The sequence below is a fragment of the Microtus pennsylvanicus genome, chromosome 4, assembly GCF_037038515.1.
Source record: "Microtus pennsylvanicus isolate mMicPen1 chromosome 4, mMicPen1.hap1, whole genome shotgun sequence".
NCBI lineage: Eukaryota > Metazoa > Chordata > Mammalia > Rodentia > Cricetidae > Microtus > Microtus pennsylvanicus.
In genome coordinates, this window is record NC_134582.1 from 64097805 (window position 1) to 64122869 (window position 25065).

Genomic DNA, 25065 nt, shown 5'->3' on the forward strand with positions numbered 1-25065 from the left:
GGCTATGCAGGCAGACATGGTGTAGGAGGAGCCCAGACTTCTAAATTCAGACCTGCAGGCACCAGAAAGAGTGAGACACTGCACCCTCCAATGAGGTCACACCTTTCAATGCCACTCCCCAAATCTGTGAGCCTATGGGGGCCATTCTTAATCAAACTGTCACACCCTCTGCATTCTCACTGCTGTGACATTGAAGTTTCACAAGGTACATCCAAGAGTATCAAGGAGTGTTTCATCTGATAAAGACAGACTTTAAACATAAGATTACCCTGTTTTCTGTAATTAAGACTTCCTAATAGAGTGATTTCACGCTGAGGATAGAAGCATTTGTTAGCTAGCAATCCCCTTCCCACTTGGCTTCCCTTTCCAGGCCAAATTTCATTAGAGGAGTCCTTCTCCTCACCGGTCTCTCCTGTGATCACTTTCTATGAAAGTATTTAAAATTTTTTGAAATAAATCCCTCTTTATGCCGCTTTAAAGATTTTTCTCAAGTTATGTCACTTTAGGCCTCTAAGACACTCTATAGCTTCTAAAGCCTCTAAGGTTGAAACTGGAGCACGTGACTGTTCCAGCTACTCTCCTCAGTTGTTTACAAATGACCTAACTCTTCTTCCCGTGGCCCTGTCCAAGCTGCTGGTTCTCCTTCCTCAGCGATGTCTCTCTGGCCCACATGTAGATCCAGGTTCAAACCTAAAGCCAGTTGTCCAATGGGGGCTTTTCAGCACTCGTGGTATTCAGAGTTTGTGCCCTTCCTGGCTGACTTGCCCTTCTCTGTAGACCACATGGCACATCCTGGTCCAGGTGGCTTTTCCATCCACCTACCCTAGGGCCATTACACACCAGGCTGCATCAAACTAGGTAAATAATTACTCAGAGGGAGTAACAAGTGCTTCTCCACCAGCCTAGTGTTATAATCAAACCCGACACATTAAAGACAGGCGCCATGGTTTTAATTCCCATGCTGACCTACTAACCACGCGGCTTTGAACAAGCTACTCAGCCTTCTTAGAGCCTCTCAGTCAACCATGATCTAGAAAAGAAGCAATGAAGAATTCTTCACAGGCTGGTTAAGAATTAGAGAGGTGAGCTGGATGATGGTGGCGCACATCTTCAATCCCAGCACTCGGGAGGCAGAGGCAGGCAGATATCTGTGAGTTCGAGGCCAGCCTAGTCTACAAGAGCTAGTTCCAGGACAGACTCCAAAGCTACAGAGAAACCCTGTCTCGAAAAACTAAACTGGCAGAGTGGTAGGCACACTGTGGATATGAGGTTTTCTCGACTTCCTTTAGTGTCCCTGAATACTTGAGTTGTCCCCCTGCTTTCCTTTCTTTCCAGACCATTTATGTGGCTCATCTCTCTTCAAAACCATTCTTGTAGCTTGGGCTTGACTCACTGCTGTAGGCTGTGAAAGGAGCCAGGCTGTGGCGTCTAACACATCCACAGTCCAAGCCTGTTTTGTGTGCTAGTATCTCCAGGACCATGGGTGGGTGACTTGGGTTCATTGCCACTCCACATCTTCCTATCTTAAAGGGAGATGATAAAATGTGTTAAAAAGATTAAATGAGCAGACATATGTACAGCACCTGGCACACTGCCAGACATAGTCACTGTTTGAGTTCTGAATAAATCAGACCCACGGTGGAGAAACCTCGAAAGCATTTAAGCTGAGTTTAGACAGAGCAATGCAGGCTGAACCGAGAGGAATGCTAGGAGTTGGTATTTTCTGAGAATGTCAAAGTTGAATGGTTACGCACTTTGGGGACGCTCAGGACTTGCCGTTTTGTAGCACCAGAATGTAGACCAGTGGTTCTCACCCTTCCTAATGCTGTGACCCATTAACACAGCTCTTCCTGATGTGGTGACCCCCAACCATAAAAGTACTACTTTGTTACTACTCCGTGACTGTAATTTTGCCACTGTTATGACTTGTAATGTAAATATCTGATATGCAGGATACCTGGTATATGACTCCCAAAGGCTCATGAACCACTGAAGTAGAGGTTTGAAAAATACAGTGTTTGCCCAAACTGGAATTGGATTTGGTTTCAATGTATAGGTGTTTTCCTTGCGCACTCCTGTCCATGTGGCTGGTGCGCTAACTGTAAGTCGTTGGGAGAGCCCAGGCTATGCCCAAAGAACCCTTTTCACACCATCATTCTGCCTCTCTGCAAAAGCACAGGCTGTTTTTCCAGAACATTCCACAGGACTACATGGAGAGAAATCCAGGCTCATCCTGACCCAGCGGGCCTAGATCAAACTGTTTATCTAAAGGGAAGACAGGAAAATACTTTGGTTCTGTGGGCTACAGGGAGTCACCAGGGCTTATTTTTCTTGTTTGATATTTTAAGTAACTCTTTGAAAATTTGAAGGCCATTTTTAACTAAAACTAGAGCACAATTCAGACTGGTCCACAGACCATAATTTATGGCTAAGAAATTCAAGACTCTAGAAGGAAGGGAGGGATGGAAGATTGGGTTTCAACCTCGATGCACCAGTGCCTTCCTCAGAGAGCAGAGACATACAGCCCAGTACTTGCGTGTGATGTTGGAGACATGGACGCTTCGCTGCCCCAGGGCAGGCTGCAGTCGGATTCTTAGTCATGTTGTAGTGAGACCTCGTCACTGCTGTTTCCCATTGGGAGCTGATGAGGAGCGCTCGAAAACAGATGGAGCACAGACTGCAGAAATGGAAAACACAGAAGAAAGAGCTGTGTGAAAGAAATATTTAATCATAACATGAAAAACTCCTAGTGGCAACTTTTCCATTATGTTAAATTGCACTCATTTCCATGCGTTCCGAGGATGTGTTTAAAAACAAGGTTGTAATCTTCCTTCTTGGTGTTCATCTCCCATGCTTTCTGGTTCCCTCCCTTGCAGGACTACGACCTGAGCCAGCTCCAGCAGCCAGACACTGTAGAGCCTGATGCCATCAAGCCCGTGGGGATCAGACGGCTAGACGAGAGGCCCATCCATGCCGAGCCACAGTATCCAGTTCGCTCTGCAGCCCCACACCCTGGGGACATTGGGGACTTCATTAATGAGGTGCAGAGACTCACTTTCTTTGTAAAATTTTATTTCATTAACACATTAACATATATTAGCTATACAGAACTCAGGTTCTTTATGGTAATTTATGCACATGTATAATGTGTATTACTTGTTTATCCCATTACATCTCTTGACCCCCTCACACTCCCACTGATTCCCCTCCTCTTCCCAACTAGTCCTCCTTCTACTTTCATGTCTTTCTTTTGACCCCAAGTGTTTAATTAGGGTTAGGTGCATGGATGTGAATTAGGGGTTATATGTAGGAGCATTAGCAACTGCCCAGTAACTATACTATTGAAGAAAATTATTCACTTTCTTGTAGGACATTTTATTATTGCATTCTTAAGATTAGGTCTCTGTGGGATGCACATTTGGGACACAGCTATTGAATATTAATTCATTAAAATATCGTTTTGATTTTATGTTTATATGAAAAGAAATATCACTTCGGTGACAGAGAACAAGCTTTTTAAATGTACGTGCAGATGTACATGTATGTGCAGGTGCACATGGGAACCTACATTCATGTGTTTTTGGAGACTAGAGGACAGCCTGGGGAACATTCCATAGGCACTATCAAACTTGATTTTCTGAGACAGAATCTCTCATGAGCCTGGAACTCACCATGTAGACTAGACTGGCTGACCGTCAAGCTTCAAGGACATCCACCTGTTTCCACCTCCCCAGTGCTGGGCTAATAAACACTAGGCACACAGATGGACTTTTGTTCACATGGATACTGAGGATCAAACAGGTCCTAAAGCTTGCAGAGGATGCGCATTATAGACTGAGCTGTCCTCCCAGCACCCTCAATGGTTTCAGTCAGCCCAAAAGGGAGGCATCGGCCAACATCCTGTACTGTAAAATGACATGTCATACGTTAGGCACAGCCTACAGACAACAAACAGACCAGTACTGCCCTGTGTTCTAACTTCCTGTATTAGCCTTAAGAAACAAACAGGAGTTCTCTTTGCCTTTTTCTATACTCATGAGAATTCACTACCTCCTCTTCAACTCATCAAATGACAGTTGGAAGAGTGGCTAAATTAAATACCATGTGACTTGAACACTGGCCTTGTAGAGGAGACTTAAAAGCCTCTGTGTGAGGGAGCTAATTCGTTGCTGGATGCAGCGGATACAATTTCACTGTGAGAATTCTCCTTCATTCTTTTATTCATTGCTCCCAAGAGTCCTGCTATGGCTGATACTAAAGTTTTGACAGAGTATGACTTGTGCTTCTTCTGTTTAGATACTAGCCATGCTTTTACTCAGATTTTCTCCCAGGATTTTTATTGTTCATATAAGATGGTGATAGTTAACGATACTGGCTGAATATATAGCAGAAGCTGTGGTCTCTGCTCAGATGCTGGCCACTCCAAAGTCAACATTGGTCTCTATACATCACAGCATGCAAGGTGGCCATTGCATGTGTCTTTGATCATGAAGCTGACTTGACGAGTCACTAGCAAGCTTTCTGTTGGCTGCGAACCAGCTCCCAAATCATGAAATGGAGACAATATTAGTTAAGAATGTTCGGCCTTATCATGTGCTTGTTCAACTAGCTCTTATAACTTAAACTAACCTGTTTCTTTTCATCTATATTTTGCCTTGAGCATTTTTACCTTTCTTTCATTCTATATCTCCTACTTCTTGTCTGGCTGGCTGCCTGACTGACTTGCTGGCCCCCCGTGTCTCCCTAGTTCTTTCTCTTTCTCTCTCTTTTGGGCCTAGATTCCTTCTCCTCCTTATTCTCTCTGCTCATCATCCCTACCTATCCCTCCTCTGCCTAGCCCCTGACTATCCAGCTTTTTATTTCACCCAGTTTGGTATCTTAGGCAGGCAAACAACACATTTTTACATAATTAAACGAATGTAGACTAAACAGATGTAGCACATCTTCACCTAGTTAAGGTAATATTCCACAACATGAACCTCTTGTTTCATGGGCTTTATCGACATTGCTGTACAATATATAAACGTTAGCAGTCTACTGTAAGTTTTATATATAGTAAGTTTAGAAATAGGGGCTGGCAATTTTGATGAGCGGGTAAAGGCACATCCCACCATCTGATGATCTGCATTTGATCCCGGTGATCCATGTGATTCACAAGTGTGCTCTCGCGTCCACATAGACACAGTGGCATGCACGTGAGCACCCATGTGCATGCGCACGCGCGCACACACACACAAACTAAATAACATGTAAGGATAATTATTTATTTAACAAAGTTTTAAAACAGAGTTGGAGTATTTCTCAGCATCTGTGACTTTCCATTGCTGTCTGTTCCTAATGAAAAGAGGCTGCTTTCCAAACATGTGACTTCTGTTGAGAAAGTAACAGGTTAATTTGTGGCAGATGTCCATTACGACCATATAGAAGGGAAGAGAGGAAAGCTACTATCTCCTTTTTTTCTGTAATCTGTGTTCCGACTTGCCCTGTTCTTACGCAGATTTGCTTAGAGACAGTTGCAGCAGCTTATGGATAACATTAGAGATTTCTATTTATGTAAGAGTGCCCAATGGACTTGTGTCTGTATTTGTTGTATATTGTTCTGAAAAAACATTGAATTATCCTTATGGTTATTGAGTTTTAAGATATAATGAATTTTAGAATTACAGGTCTGAGAACTATATTTTCTTGCAATTAAGAGTTTTGATGAGTGTAATTCAAACCTTAGGAGCTTCTGCAGGGCCCTGTGGTGCAGTTCACTGTGGGACTCAGTTCCATCCCTAATATTCTTCTGTTAGAAATGAAAATCAAGCCCTAAGTGCAGTTATAAGGCTAATCATGGCCTGATTCCTGCAATTTCCTTCATTCCCCGAGTTCTTCTTAAACTGCAATCCTAAGGTACTTGCAGTCCCCAAAGGCCCTTTTGAACAGGAAAAACTCACGCTTTCTCGATCTGCAAGTTTTCTGTAGCCATAAGGATCCAGTGCAAACATCTCGTCTCTGAAACTGTCCTTGAGATGTCTGGACATTAAGTGATGCTTCTCCTGACACAATCCTCCCCAGCCGCCTGGACTGTGACTGTAAATATTCTTTCTGCCATTGGAGAGTGTGAATGTCGATATCCTCTCTTCCATTTGAGGATGCAACTGTCAATATTTTCGTCTCTCACCTGAGTATATGGGTTCTCTAGAGCAAGGGCTATTTCTTGTTCTGTGTGGCTGCTCTGCGGCATCCAGTACTTTAGGTGTATTAGGTGTGTTTTCATTTACAGTCTTGTCAATGTGTTGGTGGGGACATGACTCCATCCATCCTTAGTCGAGGAGCCTCTGTTCAATAGTGAAGTTATGCGCATGATGCACAGACAGCCCCTCATGCCAGGGTTATACTTGTTCCAGTCTCATCCCCGGTCCCTCGCCAGCCTGCATATTGCAGAGCATTGAACGGTGGCTTTATCTGTGCCTTGTACCCCTGGCTTGTAATTGGATTCTGTTCTTCCAGACTCAAACTCGCTTTTGCTTGCCATGCCAGAGAAGATCAGGACATAGAGCAGAGACAGGTGCTGTCCAATGTCACCCAACCCTACCTAAAACCATGTGTGGTTCCATTCATCCTCCCTCTGAGGTCTTCTGTGGCCAAGGAAATGGGTCCTTATTCCTGGGTGTGGCTGGATGGGGTCGAGCAGATACTTTGCTTAGTGAATGAATAAAAAGAACAATGACACTTCTAGTCATCTTCAAAATAGCAGCAAATCCATGAAGCTGAGCATTATCTCAAAATACAGGAATTAGAAAGGAGACCACAAACAAGCCTTGACGTGTCTGAGGGCCAGGGAAGTGAGTGTAGCTGTAGCTTGCGCAAAGCCCTGGTTTCAATCCCCAGCGTCTTGTGAACTGTCTGTGGAGGCGTACACCTACAGTCCCAGCCCTCAGCAGAGGTGGGAGCATCAGTTCAAGGTCATTCTTGGGTACATAATGGTTTCCACGTCAGCCTTAGTTAGCTAAAGGACACCTTGTCTTTAAAAAAACAAAACAATGACAACAAAACAGTCCTACAATTAGAGGCAGGAGAAAGTCCAAGCAGATTAAGGCATCTCAAAAACAACAAAAGAGAGTAGCAGGATATGATAGTTGATTCTGTGGGCAAAAGAAAAGGGATTAATACTCTCTAGAAGTTACACAATCCTCAGAAGCACCAGGCAGATTCTTCCATCCCAGGGAACCATTAAGACTTGCTCAATATCTTTCATTAACTTGGCAAACAAAAATAAATACATGTATTTTGAAACATTGGAAGGCACCTGGAAAGAACTCCAGTACACTTTGTGAAAACATTGCAAATACATACAAATTTATTTATCTCCAGGTCTTATTTGATTTAGCAGAGGACCAAATGTTCCAAGGGAAGAATAATATAGCAGTGATTATAATTGGAGCGCTTTTATAGATATAAGGAATAGGGATGCTCCCGAGAACATTCTCCAGCTTGTTTATTTAAATAATGAATGAGCGTCGCCGTGAATCTCACAAGTGAACTCATTTCTAGTCAAGCAGGTAGAGTAGAGGAAGACACCTGTTTTTGGATTTTAGTTAGAATTTCATTCTGTTTGCGTTTTTAAGCATGACCTTCAGAAGGTGAGAATAGTGAAATAAATTCATTTAATCTCAGCTCCTTAGTAGATATTAGCATATCTCCAATAACTGCATTAATCTCACATGCCCTTATCTGAGAGGAATTAAAATCATGTGTGCCCTTCTGTGAGAGGACTGACTTCTGCCTTAACATTGCTTACAACATCCGGAAGGGCTTTATAGGAGAATTGGTTGGAACTACTAAAGCTTAGACTGCTTCTTTCTCTTGTTAATTGCATTTACTTTGTCAGCTTTAAAGCGCTTCATCCTTTCACTCCAAGAGGACTGCGGGGCTTGTCTGAGTTCAAATCCAGCTCACCTCTCAGTACTGGGACTTTGTGCAAGTTTGAGGCCCTTGACGTTCATCTCTGGGTTTCCAAGTGTCATTTTTGTAAGCCGGAAATAAAATTGAACCTTCTTTTGAGGTTGTAGTGGAATCTTAATAAGGTGGCGTGTGTGGATGCGGTGTGATGGCACACACCTTTAATCTCAGCACTCGGGAGGCAGACACAGGCAGATGTGATGGTGCACACCTTTAATCTCAGCACTCGGGAGACAGACACAGGCAGATGTGATGGTGCACACCTTTAATCTCAGCACTCGGGAGGCAGACACAGGCAGATGTGATGGTGCACACCTTTAATATCATCACTCAGGAGGCAGACACAGGCAGATGTGATGGTGCACACCTTTAATCTCAGCACTCGGGAGGCAGACACAGGCAGATGTGATGGTGCACACCTTTAATATCATCACTCAGGAGGCAGACACAGGCAGATGTGATGGTGCACACCTTTAATCTCAGCACTCGGGAGGCAGACACAGGCAGATGTGATGGCGCACACCTTTAATCTCAGCACTCAGGAGGCAGACACAGGCAGATGTGATGGCGCACACCTTTAATCTCAGCACTCAGGAGGCAGACACAGGCAGATGTGATGGCGCACACCTTTAATCTCAGCACTCGGGAGACAGACACAGGCAGATGTGATGGTGCACACCTTTAATCTCAGCACTCGGGAGGCAGACACAGGCAGATGTGATGGTGCACACCTTTAATCTCAGCACTCAGGAGGCAGACACAGGCAGATGTGATGGCACACACCTTTAATCTCAGCACTCAGGAGGCAGACACAGGCAGATGTGATGGCGCACACCTTTAATCTCATCACTCAGGAGGCAGACACAGGCAGATGTGATGGTGCACACCTTTAATCTCATCACTCAGGAGGCAGACACAGGCAGATGTGATGGTGCACACCTTTAATCTCATCACTCGGGAGGCAGACACAGGCAGATGTGATGGTGCACACCTTTAATCTCAGCACTCGGGAGACAGACACAGGCAGATGTGATGGCGCACGCCTTTAATCTCAGCACTCGGGAGGCAGACACAGGCAGATGTGATGGCGCACACCTTTAATCTCAGCACTCAGGAGGCAGACACAGGCAGATCTCTGAGTTTGAGGCCAGCCTGGTCTACAGAACAAGTTCCAGGACAACCAGAGCTACACCGAGAAACCCTGTCTCAAAAAATGAAGCAACAGCAACAACAAATAGACAGCACGTGTAAAATGCTTGGCATAGTATATGTCTCTGTAGTGTTGGAAATGCAATAACGATTATTTCAGACAATTGTTATCAATAAAAGATTCTCAATGGTCTTTTAATTGAAATGAAAAATTAAATTCTCTTTTTATAAAAATAATAGCATCTTAAACTCCTTATAACCAAATAGGATACTAATGTTAGCTTTGATAAATAATATAAAATGGTATACTAGTATGTCAACCTATATAAGTCTGGAGCATTAGGGAAACAATCTCTTGTAGAAGGGAATCCGGAACTCAGACATTGTCCTGACCAGCAGGATGTGATTGCAAAATAGCCTTGGCAGGAAGGGGCCTCACACTCTGAGGTGATTCAAACAAGGTGAGACAAGAGGTGACTGGAGCAACCACAGGTGTGACTCCCATAGCTGGAGGGGGGCGGGGAAGCTCAACAGCAAAAGCAGCATTTGCAGTGGGCTAATGCCTCAGTGAGTGGGTGGATGGAGCGGTAGATGGATGGATGAGTGGATAGATGGTTGGTATATTAATCATAAAAATATTTTGAGAAACATTACAATCACATTGCAGCTAGAAAGAAATGAATATGCAAATAGAAGCTGTGCGCAAGGGTTTGGAGAACTGGTGCTTAATTCAGTTGTGGGTGCTCAGGTTGAGGTTAGGGAAAACCGGGATCATACAGGGTTCCTATATAGAGCTTTGTACCCAGCCGTCAGTCAGGCTTGGCAAAGCACCATCTTATTCTTCTATCTCAGCTTCTCTCTTCTATTATTTACTTAAACTGTTAATCAGTTTTAAGTTTAATTTTCTTAAATAAAGGCAATTGCTTTTATTTCCAGTAGGTGCCTCTGCACCTCTGTTGAAGACTGTCTTTCACACCCCGGGTGAACCTGTCCCTTGGGTATGCAGGCCTTAAAAAGCATGTTGAAGGCTTTGCCTACAGGGAGTGATACCACATTTGTGAGAAACCCACAGTCATCCCAGGAAAGGAGCTGGAGTTCTGAGATGAGAAGAACAGCGAGATGTCCCTGTCGCTCTGCTGCAGGCAGGACATGGGGAGCCGAGGCAAAGCTACGACACAAAGACGACAGAAGCCGATGTCAGGAGATCAGTGGCTCTTTCTCCTTCCATCCCTCTTGTGTTCCTCTCTGCAGAGTGCCTTTATAGTTCCCATCAAAGTCAGTCTCCACCCCAAGAGCTTAGGGTCCAAAGTCTATAAATACAAGCTCAGCAAGAAGTAGCCACAGCCTATACTCTGCAAAGGACCTGCGACTGAAGAAAACTGATACAGCACCCAGATTAATTTATCTAGAGATCTGATCCATGAGAGGAGAACCAAGGAGCCAAGCATACTTTTCTGCATTGAGTCAGGCCTGGAGAAACACGTGGTTGGTTTGTAAATTTAGTAACAGTCCTTCATATGTCAAGTGACAAGGGTCCATATCCAAGAATAAAGGAATCCATAAGGAATCCAGGAGACTGCTCCCCCAGATTTATTCTGCAGTCTTTGACCGCAGGGCTATAATTGCCAGTTTCTCAGCTTGCTTATGATCCTTTGAGGAAGTACCTCATTCTGAAGTGGTCCACTCTGTTCTGAAGTGCAAACCAATCCTATGCATGTAACACAGGCTCAAAGTTCCTGACCCCTACCTGGAAAGAGCTTCCCCAAGAATTCCTCCAGGTCAGTGATGTCACCCTTCATGACACTATGTCCTACTATGCACAGCAGACTCACTAAGCATGCCATGGCCTTAACTCCTCTGTAAAAGCAAGCAAAGCAAATTCAAACTATCTCAGTGGTCAGAAAACCAACACAGGAGCTGAAATGTGTATTTCTCAAGATGAAAAGGATATTTTTAAGATTCTTAGCACCAGATATGGGATAGATTACTTCAAGCATTACACTGATCTTAAGGAGTACTGAATAAAATGTGTTAAGGCATTTGCTGAAGATTCTCAGAGTCTTCTGACATACCAGTGCGGACCAGAGAGTTGCAGCATGAGTCACTTGGACACAGAGGTCTTTGTCATCATTTTTGAACCCCACAATCCAGATGTCCTTGAAGCTCTGCCACCCTGTCATTGACTCTTTTAAGATGGGGTATTATATATCACAGAGTGGCCTTGAACTCTTTGAACTAGTTTTGCAGCCATTCCAAGAATAACCTTAAACATCCCATCGTACTACCTCTTTCTGTGGGGTGCTGTGATTACAAGTGGGCACCCCAACGCCTAGTTAAGGCAGTCTTGGGGAACAAACACAGTGCTTCTTCCACGCTGGGCAACACGCTACCAACTGTGTGGCATCCCCAACTCATCTCTTCAGAAAAGAATCTTAGTACTTGTTTTTAGGAAGTCCTTTGTACTAGGAATTTCCATGAAGCTTGTTGATTTTTCCTTCCAGGGTCTATTTCATGTGTAGACCAAAACTAGATGGTGCTGAACTAAAAGATTCATTTAGTAACTGTGATTGTAGTCGGTAGATTTTGTAGGAAAAGGGGAGATACGAGGCGATAGTAAGTGACTGTGAGTCCCAAGAGGGCAGTCACTGAATCTAGCTTGTTCACATCCAGGTCCCCAAAGCATTAGAGTCACAGAAACCCAAACCGTGTGTCTTGCATTGACGACACAAAGTGAATGAAGGTGAATTCTTTGGCTTTTCAAGAGCTGGGGCTGCAGTAACTAATAGCTATTACTAGCTTGTGGCAGTGATGGCTGCAATTCTTGCGCAAGTTCCAAGCCCAATGGTGGCTTTCTTTCCTTAGTCACGCATAGTTTTCATTGCAAGCTCTGGGGAAAGTAAGCCTGCACATGTAACAGACTGCCTTCCTGACTGACCAGAGAAAGGACTGTCAGCAGCACCTCAGAACCCTTCAAGTGGCCTCTCTTCTTCCTGCTCCTCACAGCACTGGCCACAACCAAGGCCGACAGCTGGATGACCTCTAAAGAGGCCCCTGTGGCATCTTGGGTGTGTTCTCCCCTGGGGATCACTGAGGACAGCAACCCTCTCTGCTACAGAAAGGAGACAGGGATCCTGAGAAAGTGTGGGTTGTTGTTCTCAGTCTTAGAACTGCACTGTAGCTTTTTCTAAAAATAAGAGAGGTAAAGTCTCGTCCAGAATTAGTTTTGTTTTACATATTGAAGTGGTTTGCTGAAGACTTTTAAAATTTTCTTTAACAGCCCTTTCTGGGGTAGAAGTAGTATAACATGATATGGGGAAAAGTTGGGCCTAATTATAAATGGTTAGGGTTGTTGGTAAGAAATTCTTGGCTGTGGGAGAGTTGGGAGGCTCTGGCTCTGGTTTTTTTTGATGGGAGTCTAGCAGCTGCTGTTTTATTTCTTAAAATAACTTCTCTTAACTTTTGCTTCAAATGTCAATGCAGGATTTTCTCTTTTCTTTAAAACTAACCATTAAAATATTGACTGGTACTCATTGAGTTTTCTGTGACCAACACTGGTGAACACTTGAACCCAATGTGTCTTTTGCTCTTCACCTTCTTACAGTCTCACATGAGTCTGTAGTGGGGGCTCAAGGAGAATGCTGGTGAAAGCTGAGGTGTTGGCTCTGGTCTGATCTCAGAAACACTACAGCATACTGACTCTGATCTTAACTTTCCTGATTCTTCTTTGTTCCTTTTTGGTTAATTTGTAACAACTGAACATGCTTATTTAAAAAAAAAAAAAAAAGGTGTTTTTTTTTTTTTCAAAGTTTCATTTCTGGTTGTTGTGGCAAAATAGCCTGACAGAAGCATTTCAAGGAAGAAAGGACCTCTTCAGGCTCACAGTTGAAGGCCGTCACCGTGGAAAGAAAGGGAACACAGGGTGTTCCACCACAGTCAGTCAGTCAGCAGAGAAAGGACCAAGCGCGCTCCTCAGGTCCCTCCCTCTCTATTTATACAGTCCAGGATTCCTGTGAGGGAATGGTGCTGCCCACAGCAGACATGTCCTCCACCTCAGTTACTGTAACCAGATCATTTCCCCACATGCCCAGAGGATCATCATCTTCTGGTCTGTGAGTTGACTGCTAACTCCCGATCACACATTCACAAGTTAATATGTGCTCAGAAAACATGGAAATATTTAAAGATTGATCTCTCTAGGAAGAAAGTCTATGACAAGTCTCCACATCTTAGGTGCCTACCAGCTTCTGCTGAGCCAAAGCTGTAGGCAAACAGTAATTGCTTGAAAACAACCATTCTTGCCGTGTTGTGAGCATCAAAACGGAACTGAGAAATCCAGATCGCCTAAGGCTGGTTTCTCTTTTTAATGTTTTGTGATGCATAATTAAAAATTAGCTGTAGATACTTTAACTGCATACTTAAAAGCACCTGATTCCAAGAGTTAAGAATGTGAATACTAATTACTTCCTTATTTTTTTTTGTTCTTTATTTTTAACACACACACATATATATAGTTTTAGATTGACAAAATTTCTTCCCCTCCCTAATATTTATATTATGTAGAAGTATCAGCTCATGGCCTTTCTATGGCCTATGAAATCTAGAAGTCACCCTACTTTTTATTGAAAAAATATCCTAATTTTCTTTATATGTAATCATTGTATGTAGGAGTGCCTTACATAAGACAATTCATACAAGTCATACATGTTATGCATTGGCCATACTGCTTCCATACCCCTCACTCACACCCTTTTTCACTCTCTCCTTGCCCATTGGTCTTTGTCCTTCTACACTGACTCACTTCTACCTTCATACCATGAATGTGTTTGTGTGTAAACACACACACACACACACACACACCGCACAGTTTTATATACATGCACGAAGTCTAAAAACCACAAATTACAGAAAATACTCATTTGTCTTTCTGAGACTGCCTTATTTTCTGTGATTATTGCCAGGCAGATCTACTGTGCTAGAAACAGCATACTTAGAATCTGCCCTATCTTTTCACACTATATCAATTAACTCCACATTTTTTGTTCCTATTTAAAAAGTGCTGTAATATGACTCTCTGTGTAGTGTAGTAACGCATCTGGCCTTCCTTCACTTATCCGTCAATAGCCTTCCAAAATTAGGTCAATGTCACTTCCTTGGTGAATTCAGTCTTTGTGGTAATCTCAGTTTTCATTTCTTTTTTTCAATTTCCTGACATTTGCCTAGATTCCATAGTTCTGATATTTGTCATGAGCTTTCTGGTATATTCATGCCTTAGAAAATACATTGTAAGCAGATAGTGGGCCAAGGACCATTTGGTTCTCCTATATATGTCTTCTTTGATGCACATATAGTTTGTATTCAATATCCTTTCTCTGTCTCTCTGTCTCTCTCTGTCTCTTTCTCTCTCTCTCTCTCTCTGTTTTTGGAGACAGTGTTTTTCTGTGTAGCACTGTCTGTCTTCAAACTAGCTGTGTAGACCAAGCTGATCTTAAATTCACTGAGATCTTCTGGCCTCTGCTTCCTGATTGCTGAGATTAAAGGTGTGCGCCACTGTAGCCCAGCTGTATTCAAGTTAACTGGCAAAAATCCCTCTCCGAGTACTTGTATCACAAGGACCTTTGTGTTTGTTTCATAGTCCCTGATCTACTAGTAAGTTAAATTATTCTTTCCAAAAAGCTCTTATCCCGTGGATTTTCAGTCACATTTATTACATCTTATCCCAAGGAAAGTATTGTTCATGTTCAGTGATTCGATGATTTTGTTGTTTTCATAGTAATTACCCTGTTAAAATTTAGGTTGCAGTTTGGTAAATACTTTCTTTTGGCCTAGCCATTGGTCTCCATATATCATCCTCTCTTAAGAGCTACACACAAATGACCCCTTTTTTCCATTTGTCAAATATATTCCCCAACCAGTTGCCATCTCCTTCTTTGTCATGGCTACCCTTAGGATTGTTTTCCTTGAAAAAGAGAATTGTCTGACTTATAGGACCTTTTTTTTTTCTTCTGTGTGCTCAAATTGCTGTGATCTTGCCAATGGAAACCTTTGAGCAAGCTGTGATCCCCAAAGGTCTCTTGGGTGACCTTGTTCTCTGTCAGCCGGTATCCTCTTGTAATTCCTTCCTCTCTCTCCCCTAACCTAGGGCCTTAAAGCTGCTGACAACGACCCCACAGCTCCGCCATATGACTCCCTCTTGGTCTTCGACTATGAGGGCAGCGGCTCCACAGCCGGCTCCTTGAGCTCCCTCAACTCCTCCAGTAGCGGTGGGGACCAGGACTATGACTACCTGAATGACTGGGGACCCCGCTTCAAGAAGCTGGCCGACATGTACGGCGGCGGCGACGACTGAACGGCAGGACGGACTTGGCTTTTGGACAAGTATAAACAGTTTCACCTGATATTCCCAAAAAGCATAAAGAAGCTAGGCTTTAACTCTAGTCCACTAGCACCGTGCTTGCTGGAGGCTTTGGCGTAGGCTGCGAACCAGTTTGGGCTCCCAGGGAATATCAGTGATCCGATACTGTCTGGAAAACACCGAGCTCAGCTACACTTGAATTTTACAGTACAGAAGCACTGGGATTTTATGTGCCTTTTTGTACCTTTTTCAGATTGGAATTAGTTTTCTGTTTAAGGCTTTAATGGTACTGATTTCTGAAACAATAAGGAAAAGACAAAATATTTTGAGGCGGGAGCAGAAAGGTAAATGTGACATGCTTCAACACACTTTTGTTACAATGCGTTTGCTTTTGTTAAGATGCAGAATGAAACAAACAGATTAAAAAAATTAACTCATGGAGTGATTTTGTTACCTGGGGTGGGGGGGAAGACCATGAGATAGGAAAAATGTACATTACTTCTAGTTTTAGACTTTAGATTTTTTTTTCACTAAAATCTTAAAACTTACGCAGCTGGTTGCAGATAAAGGGAGTTTTCATATCACCGATTTGTAGCAAAATTGAATTTTTTCATAAACTAGAATGTTAGACACATTTTGGTCTTAATCCATGTACACCTTTTTATTTCCTGTATTTTTTCCACCTCGCTGTAAAAATGGTGTGTGTACATAATGTTTTATCAGCATAGACTATGGAGGAGTGCAGAGAACTCAGAACATGTGTATGTATTATTTGGACTTTGGATTCAGGTTTTTTGCATGTTAATATCTTTCGTTATGGATAAAGTATTTACAAAACAAAGTGACATTTGATTCAACTGTTGAGCTGTAGTTAGAATACTCAATTTTTAATTTTTTTTAATTTTTATTATTTTCTCTTTTTTTTGTTTTGTTTTGTTCAGGGGAGGGATAAAAGTTCTTAGCACAAATGTTTTACATAATTTGTACCAAAAAAATTACACACAAAAATGGAAGGAAAAGTTAAAAGGGGTGGCCTGGTACTGGCAGCACTAGCAAGTGTGTGTTTTTAAAAAACAAAACAAAACAAACAAAAAATGAATAAAAAGAGAAAAAAGAAAAAAAAAGCTTTTAAACTGGAAAGACCCTGACGACGGCTTTGCGTCTGTGTTGTGTACCAGATTATAAACAATACACCTCTGACCCCAGCGTTCTGAATAAAATGCTGACTTTGGATCTGGTGACTGGTTTGAACCTTTTCTTTCTCCCAGAGCTGCTTTGAGTGTGGCAGAAACCCCAAGAGTCAGGGGGTCCCTGGAGTGGGAGCAGCAGTGCAAAATGATGTGCTCCTTCTCAGTTCTTTTCTCCGGAAATGCCTGGAGTGTCTGCGTAGAAGAAAGACACTGATTGACGGGAAAAGGAACCTAGTGGCCATGGCATACACACAACTACATGAATTTCATTGAACATGTGAAATTGCTAGCTCACCTTTTGTTGCCACCCAAGCTGTTGGTTACACTGAAGTGGGTGGAGGGCGTGGCCTTGGGAACAGCAGTGGACACCTGCTGAGTCTCACACCCCTCCCTAGAGCCATTGTTCTTTGTTCTTAGGGAAGGATGCTCAGGATTGGCTCCTGACTTTAATTCAATCTCTTCTTTAGTTGTGTATGTTGTGTGTACTACAGTGAGGGACAGAGAAGGAAACAGCCATGCTAAGTTTTATAAAACTGTTCATATCTCTTAACTATGGTTCATAAGTGGGTTGTGTGAGAATTGAAAGAATTCTCGCTATTTTCCTGTCTACCTTCATGGTCATAGCACCACGTAATTCTTACACTGTAGACTTCAGAAAACACATACAACACACCTCCTCTACATAACTGCTCTGCATTTCTTAACCTGAAAGTTATTGTATGCACACAGTAAAATGGGCTCTTGGTTGCTTCTCAGATCCTTAGATGCTAGGCTCTGAGAATTTCCATAATGAGAACATACTAAATTGGATAGTCTTTGTCTAAAATGAATTCATAGACAGTGCCCTCATTTTGTACATCCAGATGAAAACTGAACTGACTTTCAAATTCAGATGTGTACAGTTTCTGACAGGTAGGTAATTTTCTCACAACTTGGCTGTAGTGGCGCACACTTGCAGTTCCAGCAAAGACAAGAATACGGTCACAAATTAGAGGCCCAAGCCAGCCAGACCTGAGTAGCAAGACCATGACTCAAAGCATAAATAGATAAATCAAACAACACACACACACATTTTGTGTGTGTGTGTTGTGTGATTAATAGTTCTCAAAACTCCCCTTTTCCCAGATGCCCTCCACAGACATGGTCCTTTATACAAACATTTCTAAACCAAGCTCCCGACAACTGGTGAAGAGTAGTAGATGGGCTCATTTTGCTACAAATCGATTTTTCTATTCAATTAGTAGTGATGCATGGTTCTTGTTATCCAAACGACTCTATACACATTTGCATATATATTTTATTTTAATTTATATTCATGAAAATGAGGTTACATACTACATATTTTTCTGTTATTTTCTTATTTTGCTAACACTTTATCTTGTACTTTTTTCATATTACTATATATGTGTTTCCACTTCATCCTTTTTAACTGCTACATAGAATTCCATAATATGGCCTTAATAGTTTTATTGAATCGTTTCTTAATTTGTTTCCCTTTTTCATGATTAAAAATGATTCCACAGTAAACACGCCTGTGCAAGCCTCTGCATGTGGGAGTATTTTTCCAAATTAGAAGCTTGGGGATGGAATTACATGATTCAAGAAACCAGAGGGAAGTTAATTAAACATGGCTAAAATTATAAATGTTTAGTGTTACTTCAATGAGCCTTTTAGCTAAAAGAAGCAGCTTTTAAAAGCCAGCAGCAGAATTCAAGATGATCTAACTAAGGCCTTACTCTCTTTTCTGTGGAAATTAGTCATGGAGTCAAGTCCTGGTCATAGCTTCCAGTGATCTGTAAAATGGCCTTAAAATGTAATATAATAAAGCCTTAAAAATTCTGTTTATGAGTGTGATGTTCAGACCTGATCCAGAAGCAAACTTATCTTGGCCATCCTTGGGAACTTGGGTCTGGCTGAAATGTGAGCAGTGAGCCCCCTTATGTAGAGGGATCCTCCTGGTAATGGTCATTTTCTGAGATAAAATTATGTGTGCTCTAAATATCACCAAGAGCAACAGATTGTCTAGTTAAAGACAACAGTAATTCATAGAATCACAGTGGATTACATGAATGACTTCTCTCACACAGCCATCTGGATGATATGCCCCTTAAAGGTTGGCATGAGGGGACCAGTGAGATGGCTCAGCAGCAAGCAGCCTTTGCTGACAGAGCACCCAGAGTCAAATCTCCAGAACTCTTTCATGGAAGGAGAGAACTAGCTCCATAGAGTCATCCTGTGACCTCTACATGTACCGCATACATGCACGTACACACATGTCATCCTGTGACCTCTACATGTATAGTGTACACACACACACACACACACACACACACACACACACACACACAATGACCATTCCCATGGTCATCAGGAGATCCCCCTGAAGCCTGGCGGGGGGTTCTCTGTTCTTTCTCTGCATGGGCAAGTCATCTGTGTTCCTTCAAGTCTGTCCCATTTGTTGCTTTCCCACTCCCCAACTGGCAAGAGCTCTTGACATGCTTGCTTTCCTAGTATTTTGCTAATCTTTTGAGGTCACTACAGTGTTTTTATAGCACAAATTTTTCATGATTTTTTAAAGAGTTTGTTATATTTCAAAGTGAGATTTCTGAGATTATTTTTCCCCAGTGACATTTAGCGCCTTCATTCACCCAGCATCATGATTATAGGAGTCAGCTTCTGAACAACATGTCTAAATGTAAAGGCTGATATTCAGACATCATTTGTTAAAAATTTGAACCTTGTCCCAGTCATGTGACATAGAACCTTTATCCTATACATCTCCTTCTTGGTCTTTGAGTCTGTTCCATTGGTTCACAGATTGTCTGCACAGTGCTGGATGATTCTAACGTGTTATTTTGATAAATCATTCCCTTGCTGTTCTTGTTAATAAAACTGTTCTGTATTTTTTCTGAATTTTTCTTGTACATGAATTTCAGAAATATTTTGTCAAGGACTACAACAAATTATATCTCAGATTTTACTAAGTTGTAGAAAAATAACAATGTCACTTATTCCCATCAAATTCTATATACCCTTTCATACCATGGAGCTTTACTAAGCATCTCATTTTTGTGTTCTATTTAGTTCTTTTCATTATTCTTGGAAAAAGAATTTTTCACACTGCTGTTTCTCTACCAATTCTCTTACTGGTTGCTTGCAAGTTGACTGATCTCTCCTATTTCTGCCTTAGTTTACCCTTCCACTAGTTTCCAATCCTTTTCTGGTGATTTCTCTTCAATATTCCTAAAAAGTAATAATGACAGTTTTTTTTCCTGTCTCTTAAGTCTAATAATTGGAATTTCTCCTGCACTGGTATGGTAATAAGAATTATTTTTATTTTTCTTGTCTGTAGTTGGAAACTATCTTTCACATTATACATAACATTTACTATAAACAGTAACATAAATGTACATGTTGAATTTTTAAGCAACCTTTGTTACGTAGATGATCATTAATACATTAATTTGGTAGATTATGTTATTTCTCTTAGATGGTCTAGTATTAAATCTAGTGTGTCCTGGCATGAACTCAGTGGGTCATAATCTCTTTCCCTAAATGGGCTAATGTGTTTGCTGTTATTTTTCTTGAGAACCTTAAAACATACACTTTTCTATGCTACTCTGGTTCTTGCTACGTTTTAGTCCCAGATTTATGCTAACCTAAAATAAACTATTCAGAAGATTGGCTTTTTCCCCCATTCCCCACAATATTTTATATAAATCATATCTATCTGTTCATTAAAAATTTTGCTAATCTATACTTTTACCCCTGTTGGGTAAGTAAGTACCTGAATTATTTCTCAGGAATTCAGTTGCTATATTTTTTCTGATCACTTTTAATAGCTTATATAGTTTTTGAACTTACCTGTTTTACCTAACTTTAGAAAAACTTATGGCCAGGTAGTGCATTCTGTATCTTCAATAGTCTGCTTCATTCCTTGAGGAATTTTTCTCATCCCTCTCCCCAGAAGCCCTTTGCTTTTGTTTCAGTTAGTAGTCCAGATGTATTCTTACTAGGCTGATCATGGTCCCAGCATTTGGGTACCATAACAACAGGGCTACCAGGAGTTTGTTGTTAGCCTGATTACAGAGTGTGATCCCAGCTAGCATGGATTACAGAGTGAGACCCTGTCTCTAAAACAACCATCACCATCAACAAATGCAGTGTGAAGATACGCTCATTTGAATATTTTGTATGACCTGTGTCAGCCCAGTAATTTGTTTTACAATAACTAGTGTTTTACTTAATTTTTTTTATTAGTTCCTAGGGTTTTGGGTTTGTTTTTTGTGTGTGTGTGTGACCTCCACACTGCTTTAGATCTGTATATTTCCAGGCAGGGAAAAAATATGCTTAAAACCATTGCACTATCATTTTACCTATGGAAAGTGCATTTCTGGATGACATTTAGGGCTTTTAACTTTGAATTTCATTTTATTTGATATCAGCATATGCACATCTGTTTTCTTTCTCTGATTGTTCCATTTGTTGTTATTTTGTTTTTACTGAAGGCATAATTGATTTTAGTCTGGCTCTTCAGTGGGCAGAGCGGCTGGTGCATTGTGGTATAGCAAAGGAGAGGGAATGCTGAAAGTGTAAAGTCACTGTGGTCTGCGTGAGTCCCAGGGCTACACGGCAAGACCCTGTGTCAACAACACGTCTTTGTAAACAAGGCAAAGCTACTCAAATGTCATTTCCCAACAGGCAGTGCCATAGCAAATTGGCAACAGCACCAGGCTTGGCAATCCGGAAGTCAGGCACCCCCAATCTTGTGCTTAGAATGTGTGCTGATTTTGCCCATAATGTCTCCAGGACATCAGCAGGTGAACTGACCTCAATACTGCAAAACTCAGAGGCACTGACAGTACCAGGCCCCATCCTCTCCGCCTCTCCGGAGCCTTACCTCTCAGGGCTCCGTGTGGAATTTGCTGCTGTCGCTCTGCACACTTGGGGCCACAGTGTCATTTTCATATTTAAAGGAAATATTAGAAGGAACATTGGCAGTCCTAAGAGAGTCATATGGTGTCCTGAGCTGCCACTTTTTGACTAATAGGAGACGGCTTTGACAAAATGCAAATCTAGAGAACCAAATCTAGATTTTTGTTATAATGTCTACAACAAACACGGAAGTCAACAAATCCTCCCTCTTAAAAAGAAAATTCAAAGTAAATAAATCTTTTAGAAAAATCAACTGAGTGGAGAACAACATGAAGGAATATGCAGAAAAGGTTTTTGACAAACTATGCACAGATTAAAAATAATTATAATTCCCTTAACTGCTGTTACAACTGATGCCAGTGATGAGTCACATTCTCTGGACTGGAGATGCTGGTATTAAATCAGAAGTGTGATGGATGCAGTCTAAGACACTCTGTGTTCTATATCAACATATATTTAGTGTAATCGATTCATTTATTTCTCTTTGGAAAATCTGAGCATGTTGATCTCAGGATTAAGACTTTAGAGTATTTCTGGGTTGGGAAATGCATGTGAAATTGAAGTACTAAATGATACAAGCTTTAACAATCAGTTGCCTTGCTTTTGATCTTCTCCACAAGTAACTGATTTTGCATACAAATTTTCTCATCTAAGATTTCTAGCTTTTGTCTTGTATGTTGATGAAGTCATCAGTGAGACTTTATTCTTTCAGACTTTGTGGAAACAGTTTGTATAGAGCAAACTTGAAGTTTATAGAGTTTCTTGTGAGGTTTTTGATTCTGTATGCTCAAGGTATTTATAGTGTTAACTGATATTCAGGGTCAAGAAGGAAGCAATATCCCCAAGTCTAACTTATTTTCATGTTAAATGCTTTCTATATTTAGTGCTTGCTGAAACTCATAGTATTTTCTTGTTTCATAAGTTATTTTAATATTTATTTATTTAGGTTTCTGAAACATGGTTTCTCTGAGTAGCCCTGACTGTCCCGGAACTTCCTCTGTAGACCAGATTGGCCTCAAACGCAGAGGTCCACCTGCCCCTGACTCCTGAGTGCTGGGGTTAAAGGCATGTGCCACCATGACCTCTGCTCACACAATGTTTCATTATGTAGCTCAAGTTCCCTAGACTCAGAAGATCTTGTCTTAGCCACTGAAGGAATTCTCAGCCTCCCAAATTTTGAAATTAGAGGTATGGTTACCACTGACTACTCCTTAACCCTTTTCTTAAAATCATATTTTTTTAAGTTAGCAAAGCGGTGGTTTCATTATTCAAATAGGCAGCCATTAATACTGTAACACAAATTTCTGAATCTAGGTGTGGTGGCACACTCTTGTGCTTCCAACACTGGGAAATAGAGAAAAGAGAATACGGGAAAAAAGCAGCCTTAACTGTAGAGGCATGTTTGAGGCCAGCCCACGCTATATGAAACACTCCTCAACATGAAGACCCTCTGAAGGATGGCCCAGTTGGTAAAAGTGCTTGCTACACAATCCTTAGAATTGTAGGTTTAAGTCCTAGAAACTGCATAAAAGCCAGGGGTTCCAGACTTGTTATGAACTCTCTAGGGAGAAATAGGTAGATTTCTAGCTAGCAGCTTAGCTGAGAAAATGTATACCCCAAGTTCAGGATGAGACCATGACTCAAAGGAACAGGCAGAGAGGGGTAGAGCAGGACTCTGGGCACATGCACACGCAGATGTGCACACTAACATGGATATAATTCACACTCACAAAGATGTACACACTAACATGTATGTACATTCACACAGACACATGTACACACTAGCATGCATATACATTCACACAGACAGATTTGCACACTAATGTACAAATACATTCACACAGAGACACATACACAGAAGCACACACTAACATGCATATTTATTCACACACACACACACAGAGATGTGCACACTATCACAGATATATATTCACACACAGACACACAAAGAGAAATAAGTCTTTAAAATAAAAATTTCAAGGGAAAAGATTTTCAAACATATGCCATTATTAAAAACAGCATTAATGTATTCTAAAGAATTTGGCATCCAGAGTGAGGTTAATTAGAGAAATTCTATGCATGATTCCAGGCCCCAGTGGCCAGAAAGCTTCCACACTTATCATCTTCACTCCCTTAATTGCCAGCTTTGGAAGAAAGTCCAAGAATATACAGGAAACCTGGAAGCATAAAATGTTAAAGATTGATTAAATTGCCAGGAAATGATAGATCCTAAAGAAATCGAACTTCATTACTTTTAAGATTTTCTATATGGGCTTGCACGTTCAAAATGCAGATTTAATAACTCTGTTAAAATCATCCATTTTAGCCTGGCTCACCTGATTCTATATCCGCTTTCTAATATTTCCATTTTTGATGTGGGAATGATTTCTTATTAATAAAGAAACTGCCTAGACCCATTTGATAGGCCAACCCTTAGGTAGGCGGAGTAAACAGAATGGAATGCTGGGAGAAAGAAGCTGAGTCAAGAAGTCGCCATGGTTCTCCCACTCCAGACAGACGCAGGTTAAGATCATTCCTGGTAAGCCAGCTTGTGGGCTACACAGATTAATAGAAATGGGTTAGATCAATATGTAAAAGCTAGCCAATAAGAAACTGAAACTAATGGGTCAGGCAGTGTTTAAAAGAATACAGTTTCCGTGTAATTATTTCGGGAAAAGCTAGCCATTCAGGCGGCCGGGTGCGGGGACTCAGCCCGCCGCTCCTACTACTACAGAGTGGCACCCAACGTGCTAATGAACTCCACATAAAACCTGAGAGGGCTTAAAAAGGAGAGAGAGAGAGAGAGAGAGACACAGAGAGAGAGAGAATTTACGACAGCTTTTTGCTGTTTGTGGGTTGCGCGCCGCAAAGAAATTGTCCTGACTCAGCAGCAGGAAAAAACTGGCTGTTTTAAAATGCCGGCTTTCTGGGCTGTGCCGCCATTGCAATCTCTGTCTGGCCCCTGTGGGAGACAGAGCTTTTGAATGGAGCATTTGGAGTAAAGCTCTACGGCTTGGTTGATGGCAATGTGGACTGCTGTGTGCCTGGAACTGTGTGTGGCTCAGAGGCACCAAATGGCTCTGAGGCAGGAGCTGCTCAGCTCCGCCATGCTGAACTGTGCTGGTCTCAGGTAGAAACTACCGTAATTACCATAAAAACAGCGCAGTTAAGGTTTAGACTGGGCAGGAAACAGGCTGTACCTTATTACCGTATTACTTGTACATGGTGCAACTTAAGTTTTTAAAAACTGCTTAACATTTTAAGAAATGCTCCTGGATAGTAAAAAAATGTTACAGATTCACAATAAAACAGATTCAGACATAAAAGACCATACTGTTGGATGAATGTACGTAGGCTTGAGAGAGAGAAGAAAAAGAATATAGAGAATAAAGTTAATGGTTTAAAAAAAAAAGGTAAAGTCTTTAAAGAGACAGAGTACAGATAGTTAAGAGATTAAAAGAAATAAAGAAAACTAAGCCACGTAAAAATGGA

At 41.5% G+C, this 25065-nt stretch overlaps 1 protein-coding gene across 1 annotated transcript in view; it reads left to right on the forward strand.

The window, feature by feature from the left end:
* Nucleotides 1-16686, forward strand: part of Cdh2 (cadherin 2) — a 229742-nt gene extending 213056 nt beyond the window's left edge. The window contains exons 15-16 of the mRNA XM_075969253.1: nt 2877-3041; nt 15236-16686. Of these exons, the coding sequence (XP_075825368.1) occupies nt 2877-3041; nt 15236-15442 (372 nt within the window). The 3' untranslated portion in view covers nt 15443-16686. The remainder of the gene's footprint in view (nt 1-2876; nt 3042-15235) is intronic.
* Nucleotides 16687-25065: the final 8379 nt, after the last annotated feature.